The 26,082-nt window shown below is 34.2% G+C and overlaps 2 protein-coding genes across 3 annotated transcripts; both read right to left on the reverse strand.

Moving 5' to 3' along the window:
* Positions 1-4,213: 4,213 nt before the first annotated feature.
* On the reverse strand, positions 4,214-13,688 carry LOC132742415 (uncharacterized). Of its 2 annotated transcripts, none has more exons than XM_060730835.1 (2): positions 13,373-13,688; positions 4,214-5,822 (listed from the first exon to the last, which is right to left on the reverse strand). In XM_060730835.1, the coding sequence occupies exons 1-2, from the start codon at positions 13,440-13,442 to the stop codon at positions 4,612-4,614; spliced, it is 1,281 nt and encodes a 426-aa protein (XP_060586818.1). In that variant the 5' UTR covers positions 13,443-13,688; the 3' UTR covers positions 4,214-4,611. The 2 variants fall into 2 exon arrangements, with proteins under 2 accessions (XP_060586818.1, XP_060586819.1); XM_060730836.1 differs by lacking the exon at positions 13,373-13,688 and adding an exon at positions 6,877-7,314.
* A 3,052-nt stretch (positions 13,689-16,740) lies between these two features.
* On the reverse strand, positions 16,741-24,367 carry LOC132742421 (transcription intermediary factor 1-alpha-like). Its single transcript, XM_060730841.1, has 5 exons — positions 22,733-24,367; positions 22,202-22,262; positions 19,699-19,926; positions 19,224-19,383; positions 16,741-18,811 (listed from the first exon to the last, which is right to left on the reverse strand). The coding sequence occupies exons 1-5, from the start codon at positions 24,341-24,343 to the stop codon at positions 18,637-18,639; spliced, it is 2,235 nt and encodes a 744-aa protein (XP_060586824.1). The 5' UTR covers positions 24,344-24,367; the 3' UTR covers positions 16,741-18,636.
* Between the last annotated feature and the right edge of the window lie 1,715 nt (positions 24,368-26,082).

Genomic DNA, 26,082 nt, shown 5'->3' on the forward strand with positions numbered 1-26,082 from the left:
AGTGTACGAGTATATCCATTTTTATTTGAAATGTTAATTTGCAATACATCCTCATTTTATCCACTGGTTCAAACACGTAAAAAATTATCATAAGTTTTTACACGGAAAAAGTCCTTTCCCCTCTTCCATTTATAAAAAAATACAGCAAAGCAAAGTAAAACAGAATTATATATATATAATCATTAACTTCTTTACATATTTCACTAAGAAAAGAACGCAGATTTTTTTTATAAAGAAAACAACTGGTGGGAGTGAAACACGTCAGTGATTTCCCTTCTGTTGTTTTCTTGTTTACCTGAGCGACACTCTAATGAAGTTTTCTCTTGCAGTTATCGAATTAGGCACATTTAATTAATTGTACGTTTATTGACTGACTTACCTAAAGATGCGGGTTTTTAACTTTATCAAACAAACATTCTTAATTCTCTCTGATCTATTATTTACCGTTTGACAATAATTAAGTTAAATAAATACCGAATCACCAGCTGAATAAAACAACACGAGTAACTTGCAATGTACAAATGTACAACGTGTTGATGCTTTTACTAATATTTGAACAAGAAAAAAACAAAACAACAATAAGGATAATTATATATAAAGTGTTTCCTGTATTTTGGTAGAATATTTGTGCGTGTGTGTGTGCACGTATATGTACGTGCGTGCACGCATGCGATGTGTGTGTGTTTGCGTGCGCGTGTGCTAGTGTACAGTTCTGTATGCCGAGTTTAAAAATTCGCATGCTTGAAAATTTAATTTAAATGGAAGAATTTTAAGATATGGAAGAATACTCCCATCACCATATGTTTCGTCATTTTCCCATATACAAAATGGGAGAATTTGAGTATTTTGATTTTATCAATTCCCATTTTGGAAAGTAGTACAGTTATAGTAATTTAGTACATTGTATGGAAGTCAAAATACTACGTTGTTTACATACTGCTTCTTTTATAACAAATAATTTCATAATTTATAATTACTTTCCCCAGGTGATAAGCATATTACATGCTCTAAACCATTCTTTAAAGAACAAACCCTGGATGTAATAAATATGAGAATGTCACGTATGATAAAACATGGCAAATTTTGATAATTGTGCATATTCATCTACTTGAAAACAGGCAGTATGCATGTATGCTCAGCAAAAATGTCAAAATAGCACCAACCACTATCGTTATCCCTTCCTTAGACTTTCTCTGACCCGCCACTGTCAATATTGTGTTTTAATATATATCTAAGATAAAACACATTTTGTCAGAAATATAGTAATACACCAATCCGATCAATACAAGGGGAACAACTATGACGAGACTATAATGACACTACAAGGGGAACAACTATGACGACTATAATTTAAGATATTTGCATGCATTCCTTCCCTTTAGTCGTGTAATACAGTAAGTAATCGAAAACGAAAAAAAAATCAATTTTATTTGAAGATCACAGGTGAGATTAAAGGTTTGATAACATGAGATTAAGCAACTGAAAATTCATGGAACGATATATAATGGGCAGGCTTATTTTTGTTAAAATAAAAAATAATCAGTCACATGAACAATATTAAAACAGTGCGATGAAAGAAGGAAATACACAAAAACAATATGACAAATTTGTATTTTGTGTTAGTTGATTAAAACAAGTTAATAAGAATAAAAATATTTTGTTATACATGTGTATATAAACCTACAATTGTTAAAATGAATCATGTTCTCAAGGGTATGTACTGTAGAACCTGATTGTAAATCTGTCTGTCTGTCTATCTGTATTTAATTTCATTCAACGTAACATCTTACAGGTGATCCAAATGATATGTTGTCAACTTAGTGCAATAATTAATTAACTCAAATTAAATTTAAAAGAACTTATGATGTAACCGCAATAAGATGACGATGTGTGGAGGGTTTAGAGACATTTACTTGTGAAAATAAAGGTAAACCTATTGCTGTGATTTCATACCTTCCTATACCAGTAACTGGCAGCATATATCACATTTGAAATGTAGGAGAGGTTTCCTGAAACTAAGAATGTATGTCAGAATCTATTGGAAATTCCTATTTTAATAAGAACTGAATATCCATTTAATTACAAAGTTTTTGACTTCTTTACAAATTTATCGCAAATTTGCCAAAGGCATTTCATAATCCAGAAATAAATCAAGTAAATTTACCAATTCTGAGAGCAACAGTATGACTCTACTTATACAGAGTGTTAAAGAGATCGTACCTTAGCAAACAACATTAATTAATTTAGTGTATTATCACATTTCTATTTTATTAAATTATATCAAATTACTCGTATATAGGCGTATAACACATCGATTCAAAAGAAAATCTTATTATCATATCACACACCTTTGTGTATTTTCAGGAACAACCAGGACATCACTTGATATGAATATATCATCCTATATAGAAGATAAAGTGTTCTAGAACAAAATATTATTGTTAATTTAGTTTAAATTTAGTTTACCAGAAATATTTTATTACATCATCCAAATACATTTCTATTGTTTTTATCAATATTTGAAATACTTATGGATAGTATGCCCATTGTAGATAGACCAATCCACTTTAATGTGTGTTGACTTGACAGCTTCATTATTTATTAAAAAAGTAACGAAGCAAAGAATTTATGAAATTTTTCTGGAAAACAAAAAAATGACAGATTTCTAAAGTGATTTATTATAAACATATATATGATGAACAGTATTTTTTTTCTATAGCACTTAATTGCGTGCTATATATTGTTATATCATATTGGACCATGTATCTAACACTTACACTAAATACTATCAACATAATTATTTATGGCATTAGAGATATTCAATTATAGTCAAATTCACTTTAACTGTCACAATTTTGTGGGAGTCCTCGATATGGGTTTCCTTGGATAAAGATAAAATGGACAAAACTATACAAACGCACGTAAAACTCAGCTGGTGGTTATGTATTTTATTGTTGTTTTGTTGTAATTTTATGTCTCCCTTTACGTCACAATGACCTGTAGCGTAGATAAAACACAAGAAAATAAACAAAAATGACCAAGGAGAAGTTCCCAAGAACAAGACACCGTGTTTAAGAAGTAGACATTGTCGCACAACAAATGTGCGATTCGGAGTGTCAACCTGTCAACATTTGTTTTTTATTTGTGAGATGATTAAAAAAGGGGAAAAATGACCAGACACAATTTTAATCAAATAACGTCAGAGCTAAAAGCGTAGATAACAGAATTCTATTTATTTACATTGATTCGTGTTTCTATGGAAACGAGATATCAATAAACGGAGATTCTAAGAAACTCGTTATATATAAAAGATTATTATATACATATAAATTCAGAAGGCAATAAAGAGCTGAGCATTTACTTGAATTTATTAAATCTCTTCTGATTTGGTATAAATGGTATCTTATTCTGATTTTGTTCTATTTCTGTATTATATTAGCAATAGTTATACATGCATTATTTCACACCAAATATAACCATATGAACTTTCAGCGTTTGGGTCACGTGATATTCCAATTGATATTAATATCGGATCCAATCTTATCAATTAAGCATTGTTTCCATTTCCAGGGTCCAAAAATCAATATCAAATACATATCCGACGGTACCTCATATAGCCTTCTAAAACATCTCTATCAAATGCATATCGTACTCCATCTAGCCTCATTTTCTGGTTAAAAAAAAAACATATCAATTCCATTTGTACTTCAAGTAACAAAGTTCTGTCAAAATGCCAAAAATGTGAAATGAAGAGGTGTTTATACATTGGTGAGAACAATACTGATTCTATATTGGACTCGTACACAGCTGCAAACCTATATCAGAATCGGGTAGCGCCTCGTCCAATATATGTTTGACAGGTGTGTATTCGTCCAATAGAATTCAGTTATTTTGCTCAACAGTGTATAATAACCTTATATTATCAGTGATATAATTGGCTGGTATTATATCAAGAGAGTGTTTTTTCGACAAATGTCTTTATGCGCTCTCCAAAATTCATAGGCTATGAAATCTTTACAAAATTATTAAAATTAATTGAACAGTTTTATATGAGCATTATATACAATGTTTTATATATCAACAGCTTGACATGACAGGTATTTAACAAATATATATTGACAAGACCACACACGTATATCTGACAAGTAGCTTGGTAAATTCTATATCAAAAAGGTTTTTTTATTCATATAATTATAAAAACATGGTGCATATGTATTTTTGTATGAAGAATTTATTACAAACTCGATGGATAGGCTTGAATTATTCACCGCAACAATAAATAATCAGTTATAGTAATAAGTATAATGAGTGTTATAATATAATGTAATACTTCTTGTTACAATGTATATTTTTCAAAAGTTATCACTTGCAGGTTGAGTCCACACATATATTATTGTTATATCACGTCACGTTATAAATAACAAATATACATTGTACAATGCACCTTAATCGTTCTACTAACATGCTCCGACCGAGGACCAACTACCTTGACCCATCGCTAAACGCAATTTGTAATACCATATAGGTAACAAAAAAGTACGAAACAAACAGATTAATACGCATTGGTTACTTTGATTAACTTTTCAATGTTTTGATTAAATTCACGAACGTTTAAAATTTTTCTTTTTGATATCGCTGTAACTCGGGCATTGAGTCAGACGACTGTTTCTTTAGAATTGATTCTTTTTTCTTGGTCCACTTGCTAGATCGTGCCGAAGGCTCTTCGAAAGTTGTAGAGAGAGAAAGTGTTCTTGCCTTACTCAGGGTACTGTTTTCTTTCTCTTCAATACAAAATTGTTCCGATAAACTGGACGTTAGTTTGTTTGTTGGGGAAATAACGTTACCCTTTTTTCTTGATTTAAACGAAACTTTAGCTGATTTGGGAGTGAAAGAGATATTTTGATCCGAATTAGAATGCACAAGATTTTCTTGATGTTGAAATTCCGTCTCGTTGTCCGAGTCTCGAAATTCTTGAATTGGCGTGTACATTTCTCTATTAGTATCTTCAACACTAAGATGAGTATAAAATCCACTGTCTTCACTTTGAATGTTTTCACCTTTGGTGACCTCAGATTGACCATATTCTGCTTTACTTTCAACTATTATATCTCGATTACTTCCGGTATGGTCACGTGATGTCATGTTACTTCTTTCCGGTTTGAAATTGATTGTACCTCTACTTTTTACGGGTATAATATGTGACCTAGATTCTGCGGGGTTATAAGCGGTGCTTGAAGAATTGATTTGTGGTTCATTTTCCCCATAGTTAAACTGTTTAGAATCCTGACTTACTAATTCCATACTTTTCTTCCAGGAGTTCGGCACATTAATCTCAACGTAGTCCTTCTCACCTCGCGAGATTTCTCCGAAATCTTGTGACCTCGTACTTGTACTATGATCTAAATGATTTTTGTTTTCCGAATGTGCCATAGTATTACTTGTTTCCGGCGTGGTAAGAACGCGACATTCGGAGCTATTCTCAGATTTGAAATCCTTTGAATGATTCAGTGTCTGTTTGTCTTTCTTTCTAATTAGGCTAAGAAAACGCATGATTCCGCGTTGAGCGCGGTAAACTTTCCGGTCTTTTTTGTTCATTTCCTCAAAATCTATTTCTGCAGCCACTTCCGCTACAGTGACTTTCGCGTGGATTTGGGCGGCTCTGTTGGACTGGGTTTGAGGTCTATACATGGTGAGATTTTTCCGTTCTCTAGCAAGTCGTCGGCGACGTCGGTACAGATAGAAGTCGATGGGAAAACAAATCAGAAACACGAGTGATGTACAACCAACGATCAGTAGCACAAGCATCCATTTCTCAATCATCACTAAAATAGAGAAAATAGTATTATATATTTCAATACTCTGAAAGACATAATCAAACATATCTTTAAACAAAACATCTAATTCTTTGCCTAAATAAGGGGAACATTTCAAAGTCATTGCCTAATTTACTCAACTTTTTGAAATAAAGCATTTTAGACATGAAATATAAATTGGACATCTAATACTTTTGTCTATATCCATCTTTTTTCTCAACGTTTAATATGTTGTAAAATGCAATAGCTGTATATGACTTTATGCAAATATGCAGTTATAATTTGTTGGTTTTTTCTTTGTCTTAGACTAAGGCTACCTGTATGCTAAAATTGATAGTGAACGTATGTAAATTAAAAGCTAATGATAAAATGTTATCATTTTGAAAAAAGTACTTTTTGTAGGTATTCATCTTGACGTCTGATTGACAAAAGATTTCATTATTTTTTATGTGTTACATAACTGCTCATAAGTCAATATTATAACTTAAATAAAGACTAAAATTATGTTTTATACTTGGTTAAACAATAGAATTTCCATATACGTGTAGGCCACGTATGTCTTAGTGAAAATAGCATTTAGTAAACACCATTTTGTCTATTTTAGTATTAAAGACTGATATACTATAAAATATTCCGTCTGTCAGAAGTCCAAAAATACCAAATACATCATCAAAAATTAAATACTTATGACAATAGGCTATAGAATTTCAAAAAAACACTTCACAAGATCTTCAAAAAAAAAACAGGAAAATTTTAACATCAATTTATACAGAAAAGCGACTCTCATTTTGTATTAGCTGAAAGCCAAGATATATATGTACAATTTGATTTATTAACATATATTAATAAGTTCAAAATAAACGATCTGTCAATAAAGATTAGTTAACAAATTGTTAATACAGTACTCAAAATGAAAAAAACAACATAATTTAATTTGACATACTATCTAGTAGGATACTACATATCACATTGATGTAATGTAGACAAAAAACAACAACAAAACAACAACAACAAAGAAAAAAAACTGGTTAAGCAACAATTATTAATAATCCGGATCACGTACTATTACATTCTCAATTAATACAATCCTTGGTTATACATATACTAGTAATTCCTACACATTTGTACTGCACGAAACTTCTTTAAAGCGGTCGCGTGCTCCGGGGGTCGATCTGCTACGACTCCCTACACCTCTCCTCCACTATAACCACTTCCTGCTACTCAAAGTCTGTCGAAATCTGATTTGTTGAACCGGGATCAAGGTTATGGACAACTGTATGTCCGCACATTTTAAGAACTGAAATGCTGTATCAAGTGCACTGTCTTACATTATCCACTAGCAATAGCATTTCATCAAGAACAAGTAGTCTATGCACGTTACTGATGGCCTTTAAATACTAGTAAATAATATAATATTACTATATTTACACACACCTCCATTAAAGCTAGTTTTTTCTCGTCACTAATTTGATCTTATTAGTGAAACATTGTTCTGTCGCGCTCATGTTGATGAATCGATACAAGTAGGTAAAGGTGCGTTACAATCTGTCGCCATACTTTCTACGGTGTGCTACAGGGGACATTAACATCATCAAATTAAAGGCCCATTAAGCTTCAAAAATACTAAAAAATAATGTTTTATATTTGTTACCCCCTGTAACTGTTTTCAAAACATTACATAGTGGTCATAGTCCTTAGCTATCTTTTTTTTTTGCATTTTGGCAAATAATCCAGGTATAATTAATGACTAATTGTTTTGTATGTCAGTCAAAATACTACATTGTTTACATTTTGATACCTTTATCACTATTATTTCACATTTGGCTCTATTTTCTTCAGATGATAAGCATCTTACAGTGTTCATCCACTATTACAGCTTATAAAATACATGTTTGCCCTTTCTACAGAAGAAAGAATGAATACATTTACGAGGTTCAATGTGCCTTTAATACGGAATAAATAAGTTTTATATCAAGTTTTATATCAAGTTGGTTTATCGTCTTAAATATCCAGTAAATTTTGATAATTCTTGGACGTAGACGGGGTTCAATGTAATGTCAACACAAATTATGCAAATCTGATGCAATAAATATTTGTGGCTACTTTTCTTAGCGAAAGACTTAGACTCAGACTCGGTTTGATTTTGCGTCTATAAATGATCATAATATTCGAATACCAAACATGCTATTTCTTCCCATATCCTGAATAAATTTATCGAAAATTTTGTTTCACGTCTTGTAGATATCGTTGTTTGTTAATGATATATAACTGCTTGATTTTTATCGGTAATGTATCGGTGCTGTATCGATGTCCGTCGGTGATATATCTATGTCCACCTGTCATATATCGATTTGTCAACTAAAAGTGAACCGAGGTATCAGTTTTCATTGGTGTAAGTCTGAAAACCGGAAATTTTACGGTACATGCATTTCCTGGAGAAAAATTAATGGTCATCGTTTGGTTATCTATTATTTACCGATAACATATCGATGTTAGAACATATCGATGTTAAACGGGAATGTAACCATTCAAAATGATTAATCATTATATAGGTTTTGTATATATACACGTGTTTACATATCATTTTTCCTCAAATATTCAAAATAAATAATAGATTTAATACGGTTAGAGAAAGCTTAGGTACCAAACATTTTAAATTGATCGTCTATTTATCAGGTATAGGGTGTTTGTGAAGTCCCAAGAAAATTATAAAATAGAATTATCTTCACATAACGATGAAATAATCTTTTGTTTTCTATCACATTATATATCAATTTTCACGTGCATAGGGATTTAATTGTCTAGACGTTAGAAGTATGTGCTTCTATATAGACCTGTAAATCAAACTGGTTGTCACTTGCAGATTTTTTAGTGTTTTAAAGGCCCATTATGCCCCAGAAATGCATTATTTTTTACCTTTTTATTTTTCAAAAGATTTTTATTTCTGATGTCCTGCTTTTATTTCTAAAAGGTTACTGATTGGCCAATCACATGAACCATCTTTTGCCTATGTTGTCTTTTGGCAGATAGAACAGTTACAGTGACTTAGTACGGTATTTTAAGTCAAAATACTACTTTGTTAAAATTTTGCTACTTTCATAACAAATAATTTCACATCCGGCGCTATTTCTTTCGCTGATTACAAATACAAATACAAATACAAGACATTTATATAGCGCAAAAATGTATTAAATATTCGATTGCGCTGTACATTGTTAAGACTATATACACATATGCTTGATCAAGACACTCCCAAACCCAGTATCGATGGCACAGCCAATCTACAACTCTAGTTGAAAAACAGTCCAAACAAGTATGTTTTAAGTTTGGCCTTAAACTGATTTTCATTGGTAATGTCCTTCAGATAGTCTGGCAATGAATTCCACCATTTAGGTCCCACAATGGCCAAGGATCTATCAGCAAGTTTTGAATTTGTTGATGGTATATCAAACCGAATGTGGCTAGATGATGAGGATCTCAGTCTTTTCCTGTACTGACTCTGGCATTTAGTGAACAATTTACGAAGATACAATGGAGCGGTGCCATTTGCAACACGAAACACAGTCACAATAACTTTGTACATGATTCTTGCTCGAATTGGAAGCCAGTGGAGTGATTTAAGAATTTCAGCACTGGATTGATAGTAAGCAGCTCCAGTGACAATTCTAGCAGCATAATTTTGCACACGTTGTAATTTATCAAGTTGATAGGCTGGAATATCAGCGAATAATCCATTGCAAAAGTCTAAATGTGAATGAATCAAACCGTGAACAAGGATTTCTGCAGATTTCTGAGTGAGATGTTTTCTGATTGCTTTCAAATTTCTTAACTGCATGTGTGCAATCTGACACTTCTTTTGAATATGGATGTCAAAACTTAAAGTGCTGGTCATCTGTACTCCAAGGTCTCTCACATTGTCAACACAGTTGACTTCGACTCCACCAACATTGACACTTGAAATGTTCAATTTCTTCAGCTGATGTCTTGTACCATAAATGATGATTTCTGTTTTGCTATTGTTCATTTTTAACTTAAATCTAGTCATCCATGACACAATATCATTAAGACAGTCAGTTAATTTTTGGCGAACGATTTCTTCGCTGTGATGGTCACCAGCTCTAATTTTAAATGCCACTTTATGATCGTCTGCATATCCATACAAATCCGCCGGATATTTCTGGACTATTTTTGTTAAGGGCAGCTATATAGAGAGTAAATATCACCGGTCCAGCACAAGAACCCTGGGGAACCCCGAACCTCAGTGGCTCAGTATCCGATGAAGACTGTTCAATGACTACTTTCATATCTCTGTTGGTTAAATAAGATTCGATCCACTTTAATGGAATACCCTGTATGGCAAAGTTTTTCTGTAGGATTTCAAGTAATATTGGTATATCGATAGTATCGAAGGCGGCGCTTAAATCAATCATTACAACTATTGTCACATGGCGGCTATCAGCTGTTTCTAGCAGATCACTGTACATTTTCATCATAGCAGACTCAACACTGTGAAATTTACGGTATGCACTTTGGTAAGATGGTAACAAATTGTTGGACTCAATGTGGCTTGAAATTTGGTTCATTGCAGCTTTTTCAAGAATTTTCGACAAGAATGACAGGTTTGATACAGGCCGATAGTTTTTCAATTCTAAGGGAAGGCCTTTCTTTTTCAAAAGGGGCTTAATAACAGCGCTCTTCCACGTCTCTGGAAAAACACCAGAAGACAATGACCGATTCACGATTTCTGTCACAACAGGTGCAATCAAATGAAGATTTTCTTTCAGCTTTGGTGTTGGCATAACGTCCAACTCACATGTTGTTGTTTTTGATTCACTCACAAGTTTGATTATGTCTTTTTCATTTAGTGGTATAAATTTGTTCATGATATTTTCACTTGATGGTACATCAGATGCCATAATACTATCAATCACTGAAGATGATGTTTCTGTGTTTATGTTATCCAGATCATCACGAAGTTTAAGGATTTTGTCACTAAAGTAACGCAAGAAATCGTTTGCGAGTGCCGTCTCACTGGTATGAGGTGGAAGTGGGTTATCCTTCGAACGCCCAAGCATCTAACATGCTTACAAACCATTATTGAATGTTGTAAAACTAATGTTTGCCCTTTCTAAAGAAGGAAGAAAAAATTATTCATTTCTGACGCATAATGTGCCTTTAATGTGTTCGGGTAGATTTTGCTGCCTAGAATACTGACGCCAGTCATGGTAACACTTGCATATACATGTATCTGGTTTCTAAAGAAAATTAACTTGAATATACATGTAGGAAACGTTTTAAACAAACTTTTACGTACCTGGAAACATTTTTGTTTCGAGTTTTATAATTCCAGTGAATTTCTTTGAATAAAAATGTAGAAATGTGTTCCAGTGTTAGTCAAAACATTTGCCGGGAGATACGTATCTTATTGCCCACTAAAAGTAAGATTTGCACGTCGAGAACAGAAAGTCAAAGAGGAAATCTGATACACCTGTTAAATTATTAAGCATGGTCTTAAAGAGGTTCTTTTACATTTTTGAAAAGTTTGACGTCATAGACACTTTGTTTAAGATATATGTGCTACTTTTTTCATCTTTTTAAATTTAAAAAACAAAGAGTAAAAAACTTATATTCATGTTGCGACGCACCATGCATGTATTTATCGCCGAAAAAGTGATTTTAAGACGTAGATAGTTTTAGAACTTAAGTGACATAGTAAAAGCTATTTGTATTTATTTTTATATATTTATAATTTCGTAAAATAGACTCTCTTGATGCTTTAAAAAATGACTATAAATGATATTTTAAATCATATTTGAAGGATAAACAATCTGTGACTATCTTTGTTTCCCGACGTAAATGTAAACGTAATGCAGAAAATTTGAGCTTGTCTTATCTACTAGCCATTGCAAGGGCCACAACTCCGTCATACATAATGGTATTACAGGTATCGAAATTTACTGGCGATAAAAGTTCTGTGAAATTTTGATTAAAATCAATTCAAAATGGCAAGCTGAAAAATATGGTGTTTTCGCCCCGCGACCCCGGACAAGTTGAAATGGCGGGGGCACGGAGCGAAAATACGCTAATGAGCGGGGGCGCGGGGCGAAGATTAATAAATAAAACTTCACCCCCCGGGGAGCGCGGAACGAGATTAAAGAAATAAAATGCAGGGGCGCGGAGCGAAAACACGCTAATTAGCGGGGGCGCGGGACAATGTTTTATAAATTTAACTTCGACCCGCACCCGCCAATTTAATCGTGCTCGCGACCCCACCAAGCGAAATGTCGAGAATTAACAAGTTACATGGCGGGAGCGCGGAGCAAAAACACGCTTATTAGCGATGGCGCGGGGTGAAGTTTAATAAACGAAACGTCGTCCCGCTGGGACGCGGAGCGAGATTTTAGAAATAAAACGGCGGAGCGAAAACACGCTTATTAGCGAGGGCACGGGGCGAAGGTTAATGGATACAATTCCGCCCCGCGCCTCCGCTCATTAGCGTGTTTTCGACCCGCGACCCCGCCAAGCGAAACGTCGAGAATTAACAAGTTAAAATGGTGGGGGCGCGGAGCGAAAACACGCTATTTAGCGGGGGCGCTTTTTTAGTGTGTTTTCGCTCCGCGCCCCCGCTGATTTATTTCTTTTATCTCGTTCCACGCCCCGCGGGGCGAAGTTTTATTTATTAAACTTAACGCTGCGCCCCCGCTAATTAGCGACTTTTCGATCCGCGTCCCGCCATTAACTCGTTTATTCTCGAGTTTTCTCTTGGCGGGGTCGCGAGGCGAAAACACGAATGGCACGAATCAGCCACCATAGAAAAATGGGAACTTGTCTACAAGGCAAATAAAAGACGCTCACATGAACAATGCGTGGTCAGCTTCGCAAAATTCTTACTTTAAACACATGTTATTTGTTGTGCAAAAGTATACAATTTTATAACATACAACCTGTCATTCACCCCATTTATTTTATATATTCATTTCTTTATTTCTTTTCATTCATTCATTCATTCATTCATTCATTTATTCACTCACTCACTCACTCACTCACTCATTTGATTGATTGATTTACTTATTGATTGATTGATTGATTATCTATTTATTTATTCATTCATTCCTGTATTTATTTTCTGAAGTTATGTATATAATTATACAGATGCGTGAAAGAGTAATTCCATGTTTAGACAATGTTTTTGACGAGACACACAATTTCCATGTTGTTATTTAATGACACAAATAAATATTAAACTGTAGTTTCATCATAGACTTGTAATTGACAGAAAACTTTATCAATCACGTGATCTGTGTCGGTCTTTTATTTTAAGAAAAAAAAGTAATGCCGACCACGCCTTAATCAGAAAGCATCATTTTAAGCGGTCTCGCTTTTGCTTATTGATTCGTCAGTTTTTGTGAACGCACCTGTAAACGTTTTGATATAATTATCGAAAGTAAATATTACAATGATAACATTAAATGAGTGAAAACATTCCAGTATATTGATTTCTAAAATACACTTATCTGTAAAAGGAAATTATAAAAAATAAAGACAATTAACGAGCTTACCTTGATGTTGAAGCGGTATTGTAGTTGTTGACATTTTCGACACATTTGAAAACATCGTCTGTTCTTCCATCAGCGCGGGAAATTTTTGTCGTCTGCAGAAAATAACATCTTGTAGAATATTACTTCATAAATTACATACAAATCGTCATGGCAACATGTCTTCTAAGGTATTCCAATATGTGCATGTGTCACGTGATTGTTAAGCTTATTCCGACAATATTGCAGTTTCATGTTTCAATAAAATGTTTAAGAATCTATACGTCAGTATGTGTTACTTCAATAACATGCAACTTAATACTGTAAAATTGTCTTGCAATAGTGTTAAAGCAAACAAAAATACCGGACACAATAATTTAACGAAATATTGTAAATTATAATGGGAGCAGTGTTCATCATGTGAATATCATAAAATATATATAAGACTTTGTCAGGGAGATACTAAATTATATATAGCATATTACAGCAATTGAGATGACATTATCAAGAGCTAGTTTGGATTACCGGATCAAATAACAGCGTAATTCAATTTACACCTCAGTCTCCCCACTCCAAGCACATAAATGATGATGATAATGATAATGATGATGATTATGATGATAATAATAATAATAATAATGATAATAATAATAATAATAATAACGCACAAAAAACGCACAAAAAACGCACAAAATCGTTATAACGATTAGGTCAAGGCAAATCCATAATCATGGCAACGGAAGACCATTGCATATTCGATACTAAACCGTGACGTATTAGTGCACGTGGAATTAGATTTCCTAATTCTAGGAATTCTGCTGGTTAATGGGTTAATGTTAATTATACATTCGTGGTGAACTAATTGCGTTCAACGTCTTACATGCAGTAACTTTCAAAATTTGATTATCATTTCTCAGTGGAAATTAGTTTAAAGACGTGTGCCTAGTCTGAATGGAAGGTAGAAAATATATGATATTATAATTCATAAGTCATTTGATTAATATCTCGACATCGACCCCGAAGTAATGCGCTGATGGCGGGGGAAATAGGCCGACTTTTTATATTCCTCAATCCCCGCACTTCATGTCAATGAGATGGTTTTGATTTTCGTCTCGTAGTTTAGGGACATTTAGAAAGTGATCTTTTTAATGTACCCTCAAAATAGGATCATTTCTTACTGTATATAGAATTTATTTCAGTTTGATTGTTGTTGAGAAGCACTCTCGAAACTGTTTCTGAGGCGTCCGTGGCCAAAAGGTTAATGTCGTCAGTGGTTCACTTCACGTGCCCTTTTGTGTCTGAATAAATTCATGGAAGGGCACCTGAGGTCCTCCTTCCCCAGTGAAGCTGAAAAGTCGCCATACGACCTACACAATGTTCGCGCGGCGTTAAACCCAACAAATCCGTTCCTGCCATGCAAGCAATAGTACTCATCAAAAGGTGTGTGGTTGCTTGCTCAAGAAAACAAAGGATTGTTCCTGCTGAGTTTTGACCCCAAGCGATAAGCAATGCTTAAATTACTAGTCCGACGCATTATCCACTCAGGAAAAAGTCTAAGTCTCCGCTATTCCAATAGGTTGAAACGGGACGGACGTAGGGTTTTTCTTGTACATAACTTACTAGAGTCGTATATTAGCAGCTATTCTTTCATTCTGATAAATGATGTTAATTAATATCCTATTTCAATGTGTCATGAGCTGATTTCCATGTTTGTTTGTTTGGTTTTACAACACAATAACACAATTTAGGTCACATGGCGCCGAAACAGGAAACATGATTTTGGCTAACCTCGGATGTTTCAAACTTACAACACCAGGGGTAAAAAGCACTTCACCTGCTGGAGCTATGAGATGCATAGAGTCCAATTATTCGAACCCATTTAGTCGCCTGATACAGAAATAAACGCGGTGACTGCAATGCTGATGCCTCAGCCCTAAAAGGCAACCCCCAGCTACAAGTGTTTTGTTTGATTCTTTTATTTCCTCCAATTATGAAGAGCATTGATAAGTAATAACTATTAATAGCGTTCAAAAGGATAAGGAGGAAAGAGGTATGAAAATAAATCCAAAAACTGTCCATTTTGTTTTCGCAACTTTCTCAATGAATACTAGTACTTGTAACTCAATGTATACTAGTACTTATAAGTATTTTTACATCTATTCTAATTAATGTTTAGAACAATTCTTGGAAATACTAAAATTATATTAGCCTCCTGTTAAGATAATTAATTACTTTCCTGACCTAATACACCACTAACCTAATATAACCCCACTTGTATAACTGTGATCTGGTTTCCGTCTTGTCAATGACATAATTGATCTTAAGTCTTTGGAGTCTTGGTCACCCAGGAGCTTGATAATTATAGCTAACGATTATTGAATGCATACGCCTGTAATCAAGCGTTCGGTTATAAATGAAATATTCCAATATTTGTAGACATAATACATCATTACTTTGTCATAATCCACATATAGTTCGCTTGGGGTAAGAAATGCTATAAAATTATCCAGAAGCTGGAATGTAGGGATATGCATCCTCGGATATCCACCAAGTATGAAACTTAACAAAGGACAATAACTAAGTACAGAGTATCGGTTCTTGTTCACTGTACTTCTTCTCAATGAGATATCTCATGCTATGAAGTTTCAAGTCCATAGCTTTTATAGTTTAGGCGAACTGGCCCCAACAAAAATAAATTATAAAAATTAACAAAGGCCAATAACTCACTGGACAAGCCTATTAAGTATAAAAGTTAACAAAGGGCAATAACTAAAAGTCAAAACGTGCAGAGTACAAGCTCTCGTGCACTGCACTTCTTAAGGAGATCCATCATCCTATGAAGTTTCAAGTCAATTGCTTTTAAAGTTTAGGAGAATTGGCCAGGATATAAAATAAGTATGAAAATTAACAAAGGGCAATAACTCAAAAATCATGAAGTACAGAGTACCAGTTTTTGAGTACTGCACTTTCTATCATCCTATGAAGTTTAAAGGCTATAGCTTTTACAGTTAAGGAGAAATGACCCGGACAAAAATAAAGTATGAACATTAATGAAGGGCATGAACTAAAAAAATGCACAGAGCATAGTAACAATTCTTATACAGTGCACTTTGGGTCATTGAAAGAAGCATGCATACCTAGTTTGGAGTCAATCCGACTTTTAGTGACTGGGTTATGCTCCGGACAAGCCAAAGGGGACGCGGCCACCGACGCCGACAAAAGTAACCCCTATATGTTGATTTTTTTTCAAGGAGACATAAAAAAGAAAGGGAGCTTACACGTTTATATGACATTTTGGAATAAGATATATGGATGTGAACTCCTATCATGTGTATACAGATATATTAACATTTATTTTTTATGAATGGACATTTAAAAAGAAAACACATTAATGCACACAAATATTTAATGCTGTTAACACACACGAGTACAAACTGTCAGATTTTCTACATCACTGTATCATTGAAGAAAACTAAACAATTTTCAAAAGTAAGTGAAACAAGTTTTAAATATATATATCAAAAATTACAAATTAACAACAGTTTTTTACTTTGTACATGTAGATTGAAACATTTTCAAAAAAATTATAAAATGTCTACTTAATCTAACATAGAAAAAACGCCGTCAACGCGTGTCCTATTGTCCATAACATGCAGCAGTATTATAACTTTAATTTTAGCATGCATCTATCCTTTTGATTTATTTATTTAAAAAAACAGTCGCAATGCGTGCAAAGAAAAGAAAACGAAGACAAAAAATAAATTAAATAAAACGTATATTATGACACTCACAACAAATAACAGCAAATATTTCCGTAATCTTTGACGTGTTAAACCCCAATTATCCAAATTATCATTAATGTACCCCCCCCCCCCATATCGCAGTCATTATTAATGCCTTTAACTTAAAACATCAAAGTCATCATTGATGCGTTTACCCACAAATATCACACTCATCATTGATGGTTAAACCTCAAATATTGCAATCACCGATGTGTTGCTCCTCAAATATCACAATGATTATTGATGTGTTTACCCCCAATAATCTCAATCATTATTGATGCGTTTACCCCAAATTATCTCAATCAATATTGATGCGTTACCTCAAATATCACAACCATCATTGGTGCATAACCCCCAAATATAAAAACTACCATTGATGCGTTTACCCCAATTATCACAATCAATATTGATGCGTTCCCCCCAAATTATCTCAATAATTATTGATGCGTTTATCCCAAAATATCATTATCGTTATTGATGCGTTTACCCCAATAATCTCAATCATTTTTTATACGTTTACCCGAATTATCTCAATCATTATTGATGCGTTTACCTCAATTATCTCAATCGTTATTGATGCGTTTACCCCAATTATCTCAATTATTATTGATGCGTTTACCTAAATTATCTCAATCATTATTGATGCGTTCACCCTAAAGTATTACATCATCGATGGGTATACCACTTAATATCACAGTCATCATGTATTAACATTTCTATAGCAAAACAGAAAAAAAGTTAGACATTAATTCAAAAAATATATTATCAAAGCAATTAATCATTACTTGCACTGATCATTTCAATTAGAATTCATTTAATACTATATCAATCAACTTTATATATGATGAAGTCCAGTTAAACTTTGTATATCAATCAAAGAGGAATCCATCAATAGATAAAAATTAATCAATCATTAAGATAACAATTATTAGTTAATAAAAGAATCATTCACCAGTAAATTGTCCAATCAATCACAAGTCAAACAATCAGTCAATCAATATATCAATCAATCAATGTTAAGCTGCAAAAGTAAATTCTATGGTTATTCAGTCATGAGTACAACTGTCAATCATATGTAATCAATCAATAATAAAACAATCAATCAATCATCCATCCACAAGTGAACAAACAAATATACTTTATTCCAACAACAGTCCAATCTCAATTTAATCAGTCGATCATTTAAATAAATAAATTAATAAATCAATTAATCAATATAACTTTTAATAAACAACCAGTTAAAAGAAAGTAAAGCAATAAATCACAAATAAACAAACAAATAATTAAAAAATAATGATTTAAATCAGATATGCAATCGCTTGCAAATCAATCAATCAATCAGAATTATACATCAACAAGAGTATGTAACAGATTACTACTACAATCAAATATAAATATTTAATTTCACTTAATATACCGTATATTCATCTCTAATTTTCCTGTAACATATTTTTTCACACAATATAAAGTTTCTTTTGATGAGCGTTCACACATGGAATAATTTGATTAATCAAGTCTGTATATTTTCACTGTGTTTCTCTCTATGTCAATAAGCGTTCCTTGAAACTGAGTAACTAACAGACGATCATTGTGGGGACTGAGACAAATCTTGTTGGGGAATGAAATCCCTTCTACAATAACGTCCCCGATGATTTCACCATCTGTGCTTAGCAACACAACGCTGAAATTAAATTAAAATATGTTTGAACAACTGAAAATTGATCAAAATATTGTCACTTGTCAAAAGTTACAGTTTCCTATTTGCATGCCCGCATATGTGTGTGATGGGGTATAGTGTCAGTTACGTCGACGCAGTAGGATCATATTTAAAGCAACTTTGCATGTTATTGACACCCAAACAAGCACCTGGATAGAATCACAGGTCCAATATGACAAGTGTATGAGAACAGTTATGTTTAAGAAAAAACATCCCAGACAAAAAATAAAGAATGAAACTGGAAATGCATCGTTTTACAAAATAAACAATCTTTCCTCAAATATTTAATAGAAAAGAGAGAAAAAGACATACTTTGTCGGTTAATAAGTAAACATTTCATTGCACGAGACAAAGTACTAAACATCAAAGAACAAACCTGTGGGAGCGGCATCCTGCCACATAGATACGGTTACCTACAACACATATACCACGTGGGTTCTTCAAACCACTATAACTACATTCCCATCTCTTCTCGCCTTCCATCGTCAACCCTATCACAGATTTCTTGTATTTGTCGGTAACAAACAAATGTCTTCCTGAAAATAGAACCTGACAGAAATTAGATTGCTGTATACTACAAATCGTTTTTAAGTCGTAATTAATTTTCTTCAATGAAGAGAAAATAATTCAAAAACACAGTTTTCCTTGCGCTGTTATCTACGAATAATGTATTGCGCTAACCACGCGCGTTTTAATGAAAATAGTCACAAATAACACAATTCCTACACCATATTCAGATGTCCTGCATCTTTCTTACTATACAGTACCATGGTATTCGATTTAATTGAATTTTTATTCTTAGATTACCAATAAACAAACTCATAGAATTACATTGTAGCTTTATGATTTACCTGCACTGTCCATCGCAACGTAGTCAGGAAAGAAGAACAGTTCAACACCGGTTCTGTCACGTGCCAAAGATTTAATTTCACGACCATCACTTCTAGAGAATATCTTGATACATGGCGGCTGAGTATAACAGCAGACGGCGAATCTCTTGTAGGAGGCGTTAAAATCTAAACCCCAACATTTCGCGCCAGTACTGATAGTGAACGTTGGTAGAAAGTCCGTCTGTCGAACTGAATTTTAATATTCAAAAATTATATTTGTGGTTCTTCAATTAAAAATAAAATAAAATATACGTATACTACAGCAATAAATTACTTCGCTGAACATATAGCGTGCGCTCTAAACCTCACATAGACAAATTAATGGTTTAATCGAAATCGTGATATCACGAAGGATTACTGATGGTATGAAAATGATATATGCGGTTGTAATAAACTGCGTGATATTCCACGGTTACATGTATTGTTTGACAGATACATAATACCCCGGTCACATATTCACGGACTACGCCCACGGAAGAGCCACGGTTTAATTCCGGCATTGTCCGTAGCTACCCGTACTGGTCAGTAGCTCTCCGTATTGTAACCGTAATCAATCGTAGTAGTCCTTGTATATCCGTAGCGATCCTTGACAATTTTTGAACATGCACAAAAATTTGCTACGGAAAAATCAACCGTAGTGTATCCGTTCTAGTCCGTATTAATCCGTACTGATACGTACTGGTCCGTACGAAAACCGTACTAGTCCGTACTGATTCGTAGTCCACCAGCTTGTCACGGATTTCCACGGTTTTGTACGGAGAACTACGTATTTGTACGGTTACCCTACGTATAAGCTACGGTTTTAATATAGATTAATACGGCATTGTCACGGAAAGCCACGATCGTAATACGTTGTACTACGGAGAGGCAAGGATTAGCACGGTCTTATACGGTTTATTGCGTTGCAACACGAAACGGTACGGAATGGTACGGTCCACCACTGTTTAGTACGGATGAATTAAGTATCATGTACTTTTTCAAGGGTATAAATACTACCTTCTTGATAAAAAACAGACATATTTGCGGAAACATTTAATAAATGATAATTGCCATTTACTGGCTGCAACTTTATATTGAAATGGCTCAGAATGCGGAGGCTGTGGTCGAGCTGCTTGATGACATGCATAGAAGTAAATTTATATTAATATCGTACTACAATTCATAAGTAATAGAATAACATTTAATGTTACATATTTTACAAACATTGGATCGTGAAATAAGAGTAAATATGTACATAAAACGAAGTGTCTCATAAGCCTCGGAGGCTGGCCCTTGAGTGATAATAAGATTAATTAATAAGCTTTTTACATATTTTTAAAACATAAACATCACGATAACTAATGTAATTGTAAGATGAACAGCAAATCTTAAAATCAAAAGAGAAGCAGTATTGATCAACTTTTTTCATTAATGATTACTAGTCCATATCTAATCAGGTAAGAGAAGACAGACGAGATGGTGGACTAGAGATGGGCTTTTACGAAGACCGCTTCAAGTTTAGTATGAGGCTCTCATGGCCGAACTTGTTGAGGATCCAGCGTCCTTCAAGAAAGAACTTTAATCGGACCTGATGTGTCTCGGGGGTCGGACGCGATTAGGCCGAGTCCTCTCCGCCAAAATCATTGAACTCTGCAATTCGTTTTCTAGGTGTTCTTCTTTTAAGGCATTTTGTAAATGAGCAAGCAAGAGGTTGTGGACGGATGTATTAGGTCCGTATAGATCCGTGGCAATTCGTTCTTCTCCGTATCAATACGTTCTTCTCCGTTTTAGACCGTACTTATTCGTACTAACCCGTGCTTATACCGTAGCAGACCGTAGTGTATCCTTAGTGCGTCCGTCCCTGATTCGTGTCGCTCCGTATCAAAACCGTTGTCGGTCCGTAACTATCCGTGTCTCTCCGGGGGCTTTTGGTGGTAAATCCGATACGGACTCCGTACTCATACCGTTGTGTGTCCGTACTGGAACGTAGCGGACTACGAAATTTCCTATTTCCGTAGTAATCCGTGAACGATTAGACCGTAGCTCTTCCGTGGCATTATCCGTGAATATGTGACCGGGGCATAACATAGATCGATTGTTGACATTACAATGTATGTAAAATTTCACTTTATCACGGCTTTAATTTCTTTATAACCGTGTCATCAGCTATAGGGAACTCATGATTACAATGATACAAAACAACACAAATAATGTGCAAAAGTCCCTTTAAACCCTTGCAAGCCTTATCTGGCCTAGTTTAAAAAATTAACTAAAAGGAATAATTCATTCCCGGGGAAAAGACTTGTTTTTTCTTTTCTCTTAGGAAAGGGCCCCGGCAAACCTCGTTATCAGTAACTTTACATAAAATCTTTTAAGGTCGGGCCCAGGAAAAACTTTCTCTCCTATCCAGGAAAAAATTCTGATAAAAACAATTTCCAATTTCCTCAACATCTGATCAACTATTTTTAATTAGGGCCTTTCCGACAGATAGGTGGCCCCCTTTGCCCAGTAACTTTTTTCGCGTTTTCCCTGACCCAGTGCGGGGCCTGAAAAAAAATTTAAATTTGTAATCTTTGTTCAAAAAACATTTTTTTTTCCAAAAAAAGTAAAGGGGAAAAAAATTTTATATGGGAACTAGCATGTTAAGAACATCATCACATATGAACAATCACATGGGCTACACCAATTTACCTACTTAATGTCACAGTGAGTATATATAAACAATATTTTTATGCAGCCGTAATGTACCATTATAACTGATGTTAGCGAGGCAACCAAATATACTGAAAAAACATTTACACAAAGTACCAGAAATAATCTTATTATGGAAAGATGTCATTTTATTTAAAACGTAACAAGGTAATAACCATACAAATGGGAGAGGACACTAGCTCATAAGCTTTGTAGCTTTCTGCCCAATCCCAAAATGTACTTTGTAAATATTGTTCACTTGTTAAATGTTTTGTCGAATAAATATGTTTAAACCAACCGTACAAATGAATTAAAGAAACCTTACCTTGAAAAAGAACTCGAGTGCGGCTGGGTTACCACTGATACGTCGGTCTGAGCCCCGTCCCATTGGTGTCATAGGAGAAAGTATACGACTGTTACTGCGCGGAGTAGTTTCGCCTTCAATCGCGTCAATTGTAGCATGGAAAATGTCCGAGTTCCTCGACGCCTTCGAACGCGGAGAATCGTCCAGAAATTTGGACACAGAGTTTTGTCTAGAGCTCTGTCTGGAATCTTGTTTAGAGTTAGTCATACTGCGCGAGGTGTTCAACATTGGCGAGTGCCGGGATCTTCTTGAACTTGTTTTGGACTGTTGAGACATTCTCGAGGAACGCGGAGTGTCGTCGATGAGTTTCCGTTCTTCAAGATGTCGTCTCTGTGTCAGAGATTTCTCCTTTTCGTGAATAGGCGTGTCTGGAGTGAAACGTTCTGTTTCCGGTTCCGAGTCAATGCTCGAGTTTACATTAAGGTTGTATGGAGGCTGCACGTGCACATGTGAGTGGCTGAACGATATCTTTCCCATCTCCTTAAGGGAACCAAGTACCTGTGATAACATGCGGTCTGGTGTAAATATTAACAAAATGTCTGTTAAGGTTTTGGATAATTCTGACAGACTGCGATCGCAATTTTTCGCTTCTTTCTTAACACTGTTCACGGACATGAGAATATCTGAATCAGTTCCATGCTGCATCGAATTCTTCACGATGTTTAACGCATTTCCCGTCGTGCAAATCATTTCCTCACATTTGGCCACTTCTTTTTCATATTTATGTCTCTCCTTTGTTTTAATTGCTTTAAGATCATCAAGCATTTGTTTTTCCTGCGTGCGCAGAAGTTCATCAAACTGCTGCCTGATACTGATGATCTGACTCTTCAACTGAGCTTCTGCGTCATCCAGAAGCTTCATACTATGCTGTCGATTCTCCATTATTCTTGCTGACCAACCATTTTGATGACGTAGCTTTTCCGTGAGTGTATCAACTTCATTTCTATATTTAGAAGCAGCATCAACGCTTGTAGTCACGTGAGAGCATTTTCTGTGATCAACCGTAACGCACGAGGAGCAGCAGACCTTCTGATGATCCTCACAAAAGAAACCAAGAGTTGTATTTTCGTGTTGTGGACATGGTGGTCTTGGTAAAGTATTCTTAATGGGCTGTTGTCTTAGCTCTTCAAATTCCAACAGGTTATGGTTATGCGAGTATTTTAACGATTTATGAAACGCGACACACTGCTCGCATAGTGCTTCAGCGCATTCTTTACACCATTTCGAGGCAATGACCTTATCCTTCCGGCGGAAGCATGGGTCGCATTTACTTACGTCATTCCGCAGACGAACATTGTCCATCAAACTATTGATGAGATGACTGGATGGTAATCTCTCCGCCCATGTCCCCGGGGCTTGATGAGGGTCGGGCGCATCAACATACCGCTTGCATACGGGACAGTCAAAACCCTTAGGTGCCCTTTGACCTTTAGTCACCTGATTAATGTGATCTGAGACGCACGTTTTACAGAAAGCATGAAGGCATGGCAAGGCACGTGGGTCAGTAAAGTCATCTTTACATATAGGACACGTGAGAAAATCTTCACTAATGGTATTGTAATTCCGCTCCATGGCGAAAGTCTTCTCTTTAAACTGTAAAAAAGAACTTTATTGTTTGCCGGGGATTTTGTAAAAGGGCGCCTTTATCATTAAAGGGCCAATTTTGGGTCTCCAAATGCTTTTTTTTGGTGTCCTTCGTATTTCCAAAATGGTACCATTTGCCAAAAAATTTAACCAATTTTTTCTTTTTTTTTGGAAAATTAAGTAAAAGTTTAGCTATTTTTATTTGAAGTAAAAATACCATTTTAAAATAACATTTTTTAAATATACAAATCTTTCATATTAAGCTACTTTTTCACGTGAAAGCACCTAAATGTTTAAATCTATTAATTAACATTATAAAACCTTTTTGTACCAGAGAAGAAAATTAAATTTTTTTATTTTAAATTTAAGGGGAGGCTCAATGAATCTTAATTAATTTTTCCAAAGCAAAATTTATTCATTTTTTTCAATTTGCATGAATTTAAATTTTTAAAACTTTTATTTCGTCATTTGGGGGCGATTCCCCTTTTGAAATATAGTATTATATATTAATTAAATTACAAATTTAAATTAAAGTTTTTTAACTTAATAATTTAAAGTAATTTTGCTTAAATATTAGACACGATTCAGTGAAAAGCGAAACAGTTGAAAAATTGTCTGTCACAAAATAATGATTTCTTACCCTGTAGTACGCAATGTTTTGCTAACCGTGACAGAATTTAGAACTTTAATTAGTCATTTGAATTAATGCCTATAAGTATGCTGATATTTGATCTTAAACAGAAAAAGTTTGTTGTAAACAGGTATTTGTTTAAAACCACTCATTTGAACTACAGTTGAAATCAATCCTATATTGATAAAAATATCATTGTTTAAAATCATGTCTATTTCACTCATTGAAAATATATGAAAGTAATAAACTTAAAAAGTTGGCTCTTTAAACTCGCCGCGAGCTGTGGTAACGTTTGGTATATGGACCTTGTCATTGTTGGTTTGAATCCTATTTGTGGCAACTTTATAATATGTATCAAAAAAGTTGGCTGAAATTGATACTTTATCAGTTTCTTTATACCATTGAGTCAGAAATATATCTATATTTAACCCCAAAAAATACAGAGAATATTATATAAACATGTTAAAGGAAAAGGAACTTTTGGTCTGATGTATTAATAAAACTCACTTACGATATGATATATCAAACATGTAATATTGTTATATATTATATGATATTATGCCAATGTCACAAACATCGTAAAGGGTGCATACATACCTATGATAGCATAACATTTTCAAACGTGTTTACAAGTTATTAAAGAAACAACAACAACAACAACAACAAAATCAACATTCAATTAAAAACGATGTAATCTCATTTTCAGAGGATAGACTTACAAATATGATTGTAAAAAAAAGAACAGTTTAATAACAGTGTTATATGGCATGATCTTATTACAAATACGATAATTTTATCGTAAAACAGAAATCTGAGCATTCTCCCATTTCTCTATTACTAGGAAAAAAGTAATGAACACTTTGATTGCAATTTATGGCAAAAAGTTTTTAATCAAGAACATGAAATTGCTCAAACCCCTTGACATTTCAACTCGCGTTTTAAATTACTTAATAACTATGTTAACGAGGCAAATTATTAGAAATAAGAATAACTTCGAGCTGATCTGTGAAATATGGTGTTCAGTGATAAAATAAATGTAAAGATACTTACAGTGCAGAAATAAGGAGAAAAACTATTTAACAGTAAAAATCCTTGT

Source organism: Ruditapes philippinarum, unplaced genomic scaffold, assembly GCF_026571515.1.
Source record: "Ruditapes philippinarum isolate M1 unplaced genomic scaffold, ASM2657151v2 ctg265_1_1_1_1, whole genome shotgun sequence".
Classification (NCBI taxonomy): domain Eukaryota; kingdom Metazoa; phylum Mollusca; class Bivalvia; order Venerida; family Veneridae; genus Ruditapes; species Ruditapes philippinarum.

What these genes read in the sequence shown, in the direction of transcription:
- LOC132742415 (XM_060730835.1), bottom strand. Translation starts at nt 13,442, where the DNA reads ATGGAAGAACAGACGATGTTTTCAAATGTGTCGAAAATGTCAACAACT. An exon ending in AATACCGCTTCAACATCAAG is followed by an intron (nt 5,823 to 13,372) that starts GTAAGCTCGTTA and finishes TCTCTATTTTAG; the next exon opens with TGATGATTGAGAAATGGATG.
- LOC132742421 (XM_060730841.1), bottom strand. Translation starts at nt 24,343, where the DNA reads ATGGAGCGGAATTACAATACCATTAGTGAAGATTTTCTCACGTGTCCT. An exon ending in CGTTGCGATGGACAGTGCAG is followed by an intron (nt 19,384 to 19,698) that starts GTAAATCATAAA and finishes TTCTATTTTCAG; the next exon opens with GAAGACATTTGTTTGTTACC. An exon ending in GCAGGATGCCGCTCCCACAG is followed by an intron (nt 18,812 to 19,223) that starts GTTTGTTCTTTG and finishes ATTTAATTTCAG; the next exon opens with CGTTGTGTTGCTAAGCACAG.